This window comes from Nycticebus coucang, chromosome X (assembly GCF_027406575.1).
Source record: "Nycticebus coucang isolate mNycCou1 chromosome X, mNycCou1.pri, whole genome shotgun sequence".
In the NCBI taxonomy this organism is placed as follows: domain Eukaryota; kingdom Metazoa; phylum Chordata; class Mammalia; order Primates; family Lorisidae; genus Nycticebus; species Nycticebus coucang.
Window position 1 is genome coordinate 49,080,113 of NC_069804.1, and position 13,520 is coordinate 49,093,632.

Sequence of the window (13,520 nt, forward strand, 5' to 3'; positions counted from 1 at the left end):
AGGAATCATCTTTTATTTATAATTTCAAGAGGAAAGAATTTCAAATCTGTTTTAGTTATGGAGCAAGAGTTCTTGTCTAAGTGCTGCTCAGGATGTTTAACCAGTAATATTTTTAAGTGGTTTTCTTGTAAAATCTCTATCCTGAGTCATTAAGAATAAAAGAAGTTAAGAAAAACATTTTTGTAAACAAGAATTGCAACCTAATTATCAAGAAGCAAAGATTATAAGAATGCTAAAGCTGGGGTGGTGCCTGTGGCTCAAGGAGTGGGGTGCTGGTCCCATATGCCAGAGGTGGCGGGTTCAAACCCAGCCCCAGCCAAAAACCATAAAAAAAGTAAAAAAAAAAAAAGAATGCTAAAGCTATACCTAAATGTCTTAAGCTGTTGTAGTTTATTTTACTGACACAGTGTCTTATTTTCAATGGGTTTAAGATAGTTTATTGCCAAGATTAATATGTGATATTTCAAAGAAATTTAGTATAATTCATTCATTTGGATTATATGTCAAGAATAATACTGGTTTAGGAGCTTAGTCTTTAAGGAGATGATAGTAGAATTCAAACACATGAACATTACTCTGAAGTATGTTTAGATGAATGAAATCCTATGTAAATTGCTGTCTTTTCATGAATTTTTTTTTAACTGTTTATATAGGCATGTCCCATTAAGGCACACTCTATCCAAGTGACTTAATAATGAAACAAGTGTGCATCATACACATTGTTTCGAGAAAGAAGCTAATCATTTGGGGAGTGGTATTTATCCCCTCCCAACATCATACACCTAGATTTTTGCACTTTCAGAATGGAAAGGGCTCATGAAGTTAGGTGCAGTAAGACCTACAATCATGGTTGAAACAGGTGGGAATTAATCTGAATGAAGATGCATTAGATGCGTCAGGATGAACATGTATTAGAAACTGGAAATAATAGAGGAAAGGGAAATTTCTGTTAAGTCTTCGTGACATGTATTGAGTTTTTCTCATTCTAAAATCAAATAATGACACTTCAAAAAATATGAGAAGAAAATGGGTCAATAAAATATTCTTAACGTGAAGGTTATTATACATTTTACTAAACTCTTTTTATCATAAGAACATTTGAACTAGATTGTTTATCGCAGCTCAATTTACAATTGTCAAGATGTAGAAACAATCTAAATGCCCATCAATTCAGGAATGGATTAACAAACTGTGGTATACGTATTCAGCCAAAAAGATGGTGACTTTACATCTTTTGTATTAACCTAGATAGAGTTGAAACACATTCTTCTAAGTATCACAAGAAGGAAAAAGAAATGATCCAATGTACTCAATTTTATTATGAAGCTGGTAAAGAATCTAACACACACTCACATAGGAGAAAAACTTAAAATTGTATTCATGTTGGGGGGGAGGAGGAATGAGAGAGTGGGGAAAAGAAGGGGGACAGGTGGGGGACAGGTGTGCTCCCACTTAAAGGGCACAAAGTAGAAGAGATATATGGCCTACCTTTTGAGTGTGGGACACAACTGCAGGAGGGAATCTACTTAACAAATTCAAATATTGTGATCTGGTTGTACCCTTAAATAAACGGAAATAAAAAATGGTATATGAAAAAGTTGCATCCAAATACATTCAGCAAAGGACAATGGCATTTAAAACACATACGTAGTTTTCTAAAAATAACATTATCTAGTTTCACTCTGCCGAATGTATTATTCTACCACAAAGTAGTGAGCCAAGGTTAATACTTAACTACAATTAACTATATAGGCCTATGAAATTAAGTGTATTCACTTTCTTTTTTCTCCCTTCTCTTTAAGAGATACTCTGAGCATTTTTGAAAGTCAGTGTGGTTTAGAGTATTGCTTTGTATTTCTCATACCTTGAATCTATTCAAAGTCATTACACAAGACAGTTATAATTATTTTACTTTTATTTATCTGTTGCCTATGCTAGAGTTGCCTGGCATCAGCTCACAGCAACTTCAAACTCCTGCTCCTGGTCTTAAGTGATCCTTTTGCCGCAGCTTCCTGAGTAGCTTGGACTACAGGTGCCTGCTATGATGTCTGGCAAATTTTTCTATTTTTAGTAGAGACCGAATCTTGCTCTTGATCAGGCAATCTTCCCACCTTAGCCTCCAAGAGTGCTAGAATTACAGGCATGAGCCACCGTGTCTGGCCATTGTAATTATTTTAAATACATTAGGCTAGTCCTTGTGTTCATTAGTAATCTTCCTGTTGGTTCATATTAAAACATGTTTAAATCACTTCGAAGTAAATTACACGACACTGAATGGTTTAAAGACCCTGGAAAAACAAACTTTTTTTTTTCAAATTGACTTAAAAATCATACTTTGAATGTTGAATCAGATTTCTATCTTTAAACTAGATTGGTAAATAGCAGTCCTAACAAAAGTAGGAAACTTTTCTATTTTCTATTGTAATAAATAGTTTTAATTTTTAAAAAAGTTAGAGGACTGCTATCAATGAAGAAAGTTTCTTTTCAAAGTGAGAGAATCGAAGATCCAACAATGCATTATCCCCAGAATGTCTACAAATGTATTATGAACCTTCAAGTGGTGATGTTCAACATGTATGGATAAATGAGTGGGTATCCTTCTCCAGTGTGTTCTAAGCCACTTAGTTTCCCATTGAAGACCTTTCTGATGCTTATTCTGCTGTTATTGGGTGGAGTGTTCTATAAATATCAATTAGGTCAAGTTGCTTGATAGTTTTGTTGATATCTTACATGTCTTTGTAGATTATGTCTACATGGTCTACTGATTATAGAGAGAAATATGTCGCCAAGTACAAATGTTCGAATTTGTCAGGTTTTTTCCTTAAATTCTGTAGGATTTTGCTTCATGTATCCACCCCCACCATGTCATTAATTGTCCTCATATCAAAACTGAGTACATAGGATTCATGCTTCTCCATTCTTCTTTTTTCTTTATCTTTTTTTTAATTGTTTTATTAAATCATAGCTGTGTACATTGACATGATCATGGGGCATCATTCACTAGCTTCACAGACCGTTTGACACACTTTCATCACACTGGTTAACATAGCCTTCCTGGCATTCTCTCAGTTACTGTGCCAAGACACTTACATTCCACATTTACCAAGTTTCACATATACCCTTGTAAGATTCACCCCTGGTGTAATCCCACGAATCCCCTTCCTTCTACCACCACCCTCCTCCCTCCCCTCCCTTTCTCCCTTCCCCCTATTCTTAGGTTGTAACTGGGTTATAGATTTCATGTGAAAACCCTAAATTAGTTTCATAGTAGGGCTGAGTACCTTGGGTACTTTTTCTTTCATTCTTGAGATAGAAGAATATGTTCCAGCTCCATCCATGTAAACATGAAAGAGGTAAAGTCTCCATCTTGCTTTAAGGCTGCATAATATTCCATGGTGTACATATACCACAATTTATTAATCCATTCGTGGATCGATGGGCACTTGGGCTTTTTCCATGACTTAGCAATTATGGATTGGGCTGTAATAAACGTTCTGGTACAAACAACTTTTTTATGGTGTGATTTTTGGTTTTCTGGGTATATGCCCAGTAGAAGGATTACAGGATTGAATGGCAGTTCTATTTTTAGATCTCTAAGTGTTCTCCATATCTCTTTCCAAAAGGAATGTATTAATTTTCATTCCCACCAGCAGTGCAAAAGTGTTCCCTTTTCTCCACATCCGCGCCAACATCTCTGGTCTGGGGATTTTGTGATATAGGCTAGTCCCACTGGAGTTAGATGGTATCTCAAAGTAGTTTTGATTTGCATTTCTCTGATGATTAAAGATGAGCATTTTTTCATATGTCTGAAGTCCGCGTACCTGTCTTCTTCAGAGAAGTTTCTCTTCAAATCCCTTGCCCAGCCTGCGATGGGATCCCTTGTTCTATTCTTGCTAATGCATTTGAGTTCTCTCTGGATTCTGGTTATTAAACCTTTGTCGGAGACATAACCTGCAAATATCTTCTCCCATTCTGAAGGCTGCTTGCTTTACTTACTGTGTTCTTGGCTGTGCAGAAGCTTTTTAGTTTGATCAAGTCCCAGTAGTGTATTTTTGAAGCTGCTTCAATTGCCCGGGGGGTCCTCCTCATAAAATACTCGCCCAGACCGATTTCTTCAAGGGTTTTCCCTGCACTCTCCTCTAGTATTTTTATAGTTTCATGTCTTAAGTTTAAATCTTTAATCCAGTGATTAAAGTGATTCATCTCTTGGTTCTCTATTCTGTTCCAGACATCTACTTCTCTGTTTTTGTGCCAATCCCATGCTGTTTTGATCACTATTGACTTGTAGTATAGTCTGAGGTCTTGTAGTGTAATTCCTCCTGCTTTGTTTTTATTTCTGAGTAATGTCTTGGCTATTCGAGGTTTTTTTCTGATTCCATATAAAACGAAGTACTGTTTTTTCAAGATCTTTAAAGTATGACAGTGGAGCTTTAATAGGGATTGGATTGACATTATATATTACTTTGAGTAGTATGGACATTTTAAAAATGTTGATTGTTCCCAGCCATGAGCATGGTAAGTTTTTCCTTTGTTAATATTTTCAGCTATTTCTTTTCTTAGAGTTTCATAATTGTCTTTATAGAGATCTTTCACGTCCTTTGTTAGATAAATTCCCAAATATTTCATCTTCTTTGGCACTACTGTGAATGATATAGAGTCCTTAATTGTTTTATCAACTTGACTATTGTTGGTATATATGAAGGCTACCGATTTATGAATATTGATTTTGTAACCTGAAACACTGCTGTATTCCTTGATCACTTCTAAATGTTTTGTAGTAGAGTCCCTAGTGTTTTCCAGGTATACTATCATATCATCTGGGAAGAGCGAAAGTTTGATCTCTTTTGACCCTATATGGATACCCTTGATCGCCTTTTCTTCCATAATTGTGGTGGATAAAACTTCCATTACAATGTTAGAAAGCAATGGAGACAATGGGAAGCCTTGTCTGGTTCCTGATGTGAGTGGAAATGATTCCAATTGCACTCCATTAAATATGATATTGGCTGTGGGTTTGCTGTAGATGGTCTCTATCAGTTTAAGAAATGTCCCTTCTATACCGATTTTCTTAAGTGTTCGGATCATGAAGGGATGCTAGATACTATCAAAAGCTTTTTCTGCATCGATTGAGAGAATCATATGATCTTTGTTTTTTAATTTGTTTATGTGCTGGATTACATTTATAGATTTACATATATTAAACCAGCCTTTAGACCCTGGGATAAAACCGACTTGGTCATGATGTATAATTTGTTTGATGTGTTGCTGGATTCTGTTTGTTAGGATCTTGTTGAATATTTTTGCATCTATATTCATTAGTGATATTGGTCTATAATTTTCTTTTCTTGTTTGGTCTTTTCCTGGTTTGGGGATCAGGGTGATGTTTGCTTCATAGAACATGTTGGGTAGTCTTCCTTCTTTTTCTACCTTTTCTAACAGGTTGAGTAATAGATACTAATTCCTCTTTAAAGTTTCAGTAGAATTCTGACGTGAAACCATCTGGTCCGGGCTTTACTTTTTAGGGAGGTTTTGTATGGTTGATGCTATTTCCGAACTTGATATGGGCCTGTTCAACATTTTCACTTGATTCTGGCTAACTCTTGGAAGGTGACGTGCTTCCAAGTATCGGTCAATTTCCTTCAGATTTTCATATTTCTGAGAATAAAGTTTCTTGTAATATTAAGGATTTTTTGATTTCTGAGGAGTCTGTTGTTATTTTGTCTTTGTTGTTTCTGATTGATGAGATTAGAGATTTTACTCTTTTTTTCCTCATTAGTTTGGCCAAAGGTTTATCTATTTTTTTGACCTTTGTGAAAAACCAGCTTTTTGATTTATTGATCTGTTGTATTATTCTTTTGTTTTCAATTTCATTTAATTCTGCTCTAATTTTGGTTTTTTCTTTCTTCTACTGGGTTTGGGGTTGGAATGTTCTTCCTTTTCCAGTTGCTTGAGATGTCCCGTTAAGTTGTTAACTTCCTCTCTTTCCGTTCTCTTGAGGAAGGCTTGCAGTGCTATAAATTTCCCTCTTAGAACTGCCTTTGTGGTGTTCCAGAGGTTCTGATAGTTCGTGTTTTCATTCTTGTTTTGTTCCAAAAAATTGGCGATTTCTTTCTTAATCTCATCTCTGACCCAGCTATCATTCAGCATAAGGTTATTTAACTTCCATGTTTTTGTATGAGTATTCAGATTCCTGTTGTTACTCAGCTCAAGTTTTATTTTTTGGTGGTCTGAGAAGATGCATGGAATAACTTCTATTTTTTTAAATTTACTGATGTTAGACTTGTGACCTGATGTGATCGATTTTGGAGTAAGTTCTATTGGCTGATGAGAAGTATGTGTATTCAGTTTTGTTGGATGAAATGTTCTGTAGATGTCTGCTAAATCCAAATGTTGGATGGTTAAGTTTAAATCTAAGATTTCTTTGCTCAGCTTGTTGTTGGAGGATCGATCCAACACTGCCAAAGGAGTGTTGAAATCTCCGACTATTATGGAGCTGGAGGAAATCAAGTTGCTCATGTCTGTTTTAGTTTCTCTTATAAATTGAAGTGCATTCTGGATGGGTGCATAGATATTAATAATTGAGATCTCATCATATTGAGTATTACCCTTAACAAATATGAAGTGACCATTCTTGTGCTTCCTTACTTTTGATGGTTTATAGCCCACTGTATCTGCAAATAAAATTGCAACACCTGCTTTTTTCTGATTACCATTTGCCTGTAATATGGATGACCATCCTTTCACCCTGAGTTTGTATTTGTCTTTTAAGTTAAGATGTGACTCTTGTATGCAACAAATATGTGGCCTGAGTTTTTGTATCCAATCAGCTAACCTATGCCTCTTTAGAGGACAGTTTAAGCCGTTCACATTAATGGAGAGTATTGATAAGTCTGGTGAAGTTTTGGGTATCGACTTTTTCAAAAGTCCAGTGGGCATTTTTAATCACGTCGCCAGTGTGGAAATTGGAGTTTGATCCGAAGTTTCTGTTTGAGTTTACTTTTGTGGTATAGGTTTGGGTTGGTCATTATGGAGGATAGGTCTGAGAATATCCTGAAGAGCTGGTTTGGTTATGGCAAATTTCTTCAACATATGAATGTCATTAAAGTATTTAATTTCTCCATTATAAATGAAAGTCAGTTTAGCTGGATAAAGTTCCGGGGTTGAAAGTTATTTTGCTTTAGGAGATTAAAAGTCCGTGACCACTGTCTTCTGGCTTAAAAAGTGTCAGCAGAGAGATCTGCTGTCATTCTAATATTCTTCCCTTTGAAGGTAATGGTTGTCTTTCTCCTGGCAGCTTTGAGAATTTTCTGCTTCATATTAACTTTAGTGAAGTTAATTATGATATGCCTGGGGGATGTCTTATTGGGGTTGAGTCATGCTGGAGTTCTGAAGCTGTCTGCTATCTGAATTTCAGAATCTCTAGGCATGTCTGGAAAATTCTCTTTTATAATTTCTTGCAGAAGGGCCTCTGTGCCCAGCGAGGCCACTTCATCCTTTTCTGGCACTCCAATGATTCGGATGTTAGCCTTCTACGAATTATCCCTCAGTTGTCGGAGAGAATGATCCGTTTTTGCTCTCCATTTCTCTTCGTCTTTGAGAGTTTGGGAGCATTCAAAAGCTTTATCTTCAATGTCAGAAATGCTTTCTTCTGCTTGCTCCATTCTGTTGCTGAGGGATTCTATTGTATTTTTCATATCTTTGAGGGCTGTAAATTCTTGCTTCAGTGTGTCTAAGTCTTTGGTGGTTTTGTCTTTAAATTCATTAAATTGTTGAGACAACTTTTAAATTTATCCTCGAATTCCTAATTCCAGTTTGTTAATCTTGTCTGCAATCCAAATTCTGAATTCGATTTCTGACATCTCAGCCAGTTGTTTATAAATGGGATCTTCAATTACATCTGCCATATCTTTCTTTCGGGGGGTTGATCTATTCTGGTTATTCATGTTACCAGAGTTTTTCCACTGATTCCGCCTCATGGTTCTTTTACTCCATTTGATTTTTTTTCCCCTGGGCCTTTGTCGAGGGCCTGTACAGTGTTTTGGCCTGAGAAACTGGGGCCCTGTCTGGTGTGGTGGGGCTAAGTGGTTCTGTTTTGTTTTCAGCTGGTTTCTGTTCCATCCTAGTGAAACAGATACTCTGGATTGACATCTCAGCTGTGGAGAAATATCAGCAATTAAGTCATCCCACCCCCCACAGGCAAACAGTTGGAAAAGAAAAATCAAACCTTCCTACCACCGTGCACCCAGGGCATCACCTGATTTGTCCTCAGCCGATTGGTTCAGTTCGAAAGGTCCAAATCAGTTGTCTCAGTCTGCACCTGTCTCGGGTGAGAGAGTTTAAGAGGTCTCTGGGAACTGGATCACAGGGGTCTGGTGACTACTCTGGTGTGGCTTGCTCCAGTGCTGAATGGAGTCAGGAGGAGCCACGCAGCCAATAGATCAGTCTGGGAAGGTTGCTGCCTCCTTCCCCACGTTGCACCACTGTCATACCCAGTCATTGATAGCCCTGCAGTTGTCTGACCCAGTTGCCTGTAGTCAACCGATACGCCAGGATTTTGCAACTGCCTGAATCACAAGGAAGTCTGCCAGGCCACTGTGCTCTGCCTCTCTCTAGCAGGAGGTGAGGCCTGACAACCTCGGGCGCTTGATGAAGGTTGGGGGATTTTCACTCAGGTCCAGTCTTGCCCCTGAGTAATGTTACTGACAGAACAGAACAGAACGACTTTGCGGTTCCCCTGCAGAGGAGAAGCTGAATTGAGTGTCAAATCAGCTTGTCTTTGCTCTTGTATTGTCTATAGGCTGACGATCCCCTGAGGGCCAGGTGCGTCTTAGGTTCAGTATAGGTTCAGTAAAGTGGACCTCTGGGTCAGCCCTGCCCCGGGAGTTTCCCTGGTTTGCAAGTTGGAGTTGCCTCAGGCAAATCCTATAGTCATAGTCTCTGGTTGCCCAGGGAGACAGGAGGTGTGGCTTCAGAATATTCAGTAGTGAGCCGTATTGCTAGCAAAAGAGGGCTGCTGTTTTATGCCTCAGGCAACTGGTGCTCTGGTACAGCTCTCTTCCGGCCAACCATCCTCTCTCCACTCCCGTTCCCCAGAGTCTGCAGCAATTGGCTGCAGCCCGGCACTGTCTACACCCCTTAAGCAATCACCCAGGAGTCTGGCCTACTGGGGGATAGGCCTCTAGACCTTGGATCGAGAGCAGAGGGTAGCGTGGGGAGCGCTGGGAGACTGGGATTGCAGGCAGAGAACACACACAGTTTTATACAGTTTTATGCCTGGCTGTATTGTCACCAAAAGACGGCTATCGCACTGTGCCTCAGGGAACTGCTGCTCCGGTGCAGTCCCCTCTCTGTTGACCGTCCTCTCCACACTCTCGTGCCCCAGAGCTGGCGCCGACCAGCTGCAGTTGAGGCCCCGTCCACCCGCCTTGAGAAATCACCCAAGACTCTGAACTCCTGGGGGACTGGCCTCCAGACCTCAGTGTGAGTGGAGGGGAGCACTGGAGCTCAGAATTCCAGGTAGAGAGTATATACAGTTTATACAGTTTTGTGCCTGGCAGGAGGACGCCGTGGCACCCTAGCAGGGGAGGTAGGTCCAGTTTTTAGAGGGTCTTTCCTGTGCAGTATAGTGGGAGGACCTTTGAACTCTGCCCGATTTTATGTGGGGCACTCTAAGCCGTTCTCATGGGGAAGGGGACTCTCTTCCGCTTGGTGATGGATTTTGTACCTTTTGTTCGTATCCTTGTGGTCGCAGCTCGCCTCAGTGGGCTTGACGTGTGTTCTTCAACCTTTTCTCCTAGTGCAGCTCAAATCCACCAGGTTACTTGCTGAAGTTTTGTCTTTTAACTCTCCTACTGGACGGCAGCCTCTATGGAAAGCTGGCTTCTGTCAGCCATCTTGTCTCCTCCCTGAACCTGCATTCTGGATGGGATCCTGGAGCCAGATATGTTTATTTCTAAATCTTATCCTACATTTCCCCTTTCTGTTTTTTGATGAATATTATTCATATCTGTTATCATAAAGCAAACACCTCGCATAATGTTCATTTTCATTTTGGGCATGCTTCATTTTCTTACAAATTAAATATAAAATGAATCCAATAATTAAAAATAATGCTAATGATCCTACTGAACTTCCTGTAAGTCCTTGTATTTTTGGAATAGGATTCATTTGTTCAATTTCATCAGCTATGCCTTGTAAAATCTGATATCCATCTATTTTTTGTAACTTATTTTCAAAAGTGGAATATACTTCATGTTGAAAATTTACAATTTCCTTAGTCAAATTATCATGGTTTAACAAATGTTTTTTAACATTCTCCCAAGGAAATTTACTCTCATTATATTTAACAGGGGTTGTACAAAACGTAGTTACATTCCAATCACATTTTAACTTCATTTGTTTCTTTAAGCTAACTCATTCATTCCCCAACATAACAACAGCTTGTTCTAAATCAGCAATTTCATTATATAATTCAATGTCAATTTGTTTTTGAGCAGTCCATAATTGTTCAGAGTATTTATGCCAATCAGCCACAAAATTATGTTTTCTGATTTCTTGAGTTAAAGCCACCCAGAGGTGGCAGCAGAAGCTATCACTGCAATAATTTCTAGAATGGCAGCAATCAAAAGTCCAAAAAATCTCTTAGTTCTTTTCAAGACTCTATCAGCCAGAAGTTGAAGGACTGTCCGGGCAGGAGATACTTGCCATGGTCTGGTTAAATTCATTGACATCCATACACCTGTCCTGGCTCTCAACAAATACTGCTGTTCCTTTTGAGGATCAAATCTTAGAGATCTATTAATACAAGTAAACAGTTGACATACAGGACAAAACAATTCTCCTGTTTTTTCATTCCACTTTATGTTACCCTTAAGCCACACAAAGGGTAATTGAACACAAGCTTGAATGTATCTTTCATCATGGACAGTAAATTCCATACCAAAAGTATGGGGTGTGGTGGTTTGATGATAAAACAATCCACTGGTCCAACCCTTCATAGGTTTTAGGGCTGCTGCTACTTTCCAAAAATGATTTTGTTTAGGAAAGCCATAAATTCCAGGTGCGGGGGGTGCAAACCCAACATCTGTCCAACTCATAGGTGTTATCATATTAATATTAATTTTATTTTTATTTATAGGATAGGTAGCGTCATCTCTTGGCAACTCAATGTTAATAGGTCTTTTATTACTGTCAAGTAAAGTTGCCTTTGGACTCCAGTCCATTATAGGACCTTTAGAAGTATTAGTTAAGGAAAAAGATTGATCTCCTTTACATCGAGTCCAATGCACCCATTCCTTTTGTAATGTAAAACTGTGCTCTTTATAAGGAGGAACTTCCACATCTATAGGAGTAAAACCTGGGATAAAACGAGAGATGGAATTAGCACTTAGCATAAACATCTCATGTTTGACATCATTCCCATCAGCTGGCCAGTCATAATGACTTAGGCAGTACTGTACAGTCATATTTAAACACTGATATTGTTGACCAAAACAAATAGGAGGGCTAGTGACCCTAGAAGTATAATTAACAAGCTTCATTCCCTCTTCTTCAGGTTTATTTATTTATTTTGTTTTTTTTAATGGTGATAACTTTTAATAGTTTTATAGTGACAACATACCAATTTTCATATGTGTACATACATTTAAATAGACCATAAATACCCATATGGCAGAATATCTACCTCTTGGCAGAAAAAACATCTTTCCAACTAAACAGCCTTAATACTGAGAAAAACAAATGTGAGGTAAGTTTTCATAAAAAGTGACTATACCCTATATTATTTTTACTGTAAAAATTCAAGTAGTTATAAAATCCTTGTCTCAAAACTCAAAAATGGAACTGTAACACACATCTTCAAATGAAACAATATTTTGATTATAAATAGATTAAATAGTTACTTCTGCTGAAATTCAATCATGCCATTATTTTCATGTATGTCTATATGGGATTTTCATTGTGAATAAGAAATATCTGTCCCTTTTTAAATCAAAGTATATTCTAATTATGAAAATGTTATTTCTTTTAAAAGATTGCTTTTCATAGTATACACACTGATTAGTATTTTAGTTTTTAGGAACATCTTTAGAATGAGTACTGGCCTTTTAACTGCATCAGTTGAAAAGTCAAATTCTATTTTTTTCATTTTCCCTAGTTATCCCAAATCCTCTTTTCTCATTTTATGTTCAATGTGCAGGACTTTTAACTGGCACCAAGTAGTCCTCCTATAAAACCCAATTTTTTCAAAGTAATCTTCCAGTTTTCCACTTTCCAATTAACCCCACGGAACACATTTAATGAAAGTCATCTGAACAGAATCAATACAATTTGAATCAGAACAAATTAACTTATTTTACATTATGTAGTGACCTATGCAATCAACCTTCAATAACATTCAGTGTTCTCAGAACGAAATTTGTCCTTATAACAAGACAATATATATATAAACTAAATAGTATACAGTGCTCTGAAGTTGGCACTGAAAAGTAAAAAAAACAAAAACAACAAAAAAAAACCAACACTGAACTATTTCTTTCAGCCTTAATGTTATTTTCAACTCCTTTTATACCAGGCTGGGCAATGACCTTCAGCAAAAATAACAGAATAATTCTCTAACTAAAAAGTGTTGTTTTCAAATAAACAAAGTAGTTTTACAATGTTCTCACATCCCCAAAAATGACATATGAAACCCCCCCCCCACAGAAATTCTTCTGAGGTATTCCATCTTCACTTCTCAAGGGCATCCACAGCGAGTGAATGCTCCTTTTCACTCCTCTCAATTACATGCAATGAGACCTCTCTTCCAATTTATGAAATTTGTACCACTTGCACCTATTGTGGGAAACTTCCCTTTCGAAGGAGTCCCCTTATGCACAAGTTTTTGTTGCAGTCAGGTTCCTGAGCAGAAGAATTTGGTTATCAGATTCAGAAGTTTCTGCTGGAAATTCCGTTTGTCTCCCAGTCTCCTGAGCTGAGCAGCACACTCCTCTTCCAGCTCAGTGCGCGCCGGGCTCGGTTGCGCGTTCTTACGTGCCTTCTTCCCGGCCATCTCCGCAAGTGCCGCCGCGAACGCTGCTGCAGATCCCGGGGTCTCAGTCTCCCAGCTCGAGCACCTCCGGTGTCTGCAGGATGCGAAGTGCGCGCGGGCAGCCAGGTGGGACCGGGTGGCGGTACGGGAAAAACGAGAACAGTCGTGCCGGGAACCTCTGAGGTCCTCTTCTTCAGGTTTAAATGGTTACAAATTCTACTTTGGGCAGCAGGAGTTTGCCGTCTTTATCTTTAATAGATCTATATTCATTAGTTCAATGTTTGCCTTTTCTGTAGCGGCAGCATAGGCCAGGTGCTTGTGGCTTGCTATCCTGAACTACAGCAGCTGGAGCACTTTAAGTTTTAGCTTTGTGACATTCAGAATGCAGATGCCCCATTTTTTCACAATTAAAACATTTTGCTTTTTTTTTAGTTCCATTAAGTGCCTCTGCCAAGGCTGCAGCATTAAGCTTTGCCTGAAATGTTCCAGAGCC

At 38.4% G+C, this 13,520-nt stretch overlaps 1 protein-coding gene across 1 annotated transcript; it reads right to left on the reverse strand.

Annotated features, from left to right (window-relative positions):
- Positions 1-12,514: 12,514 nt before the first annotated feature.
- Positions 12,515-13,048, reverse strand: LOC128577252 (phorbol-12-myristate-13-acetate-induced protein 1-like). The gene has a single exon (XM_053579417.1). It carries the CDS (start codon positions 13,046-13,048, stop codon positions 12,890-12,892), a length of 159 nt encoding a protein of 52 aa, XP_053435392.1. The 3' UTR covers positions 12,515-12,889.
- Positions 13,049-13,520: the final 472 nt, after the last annotated feature.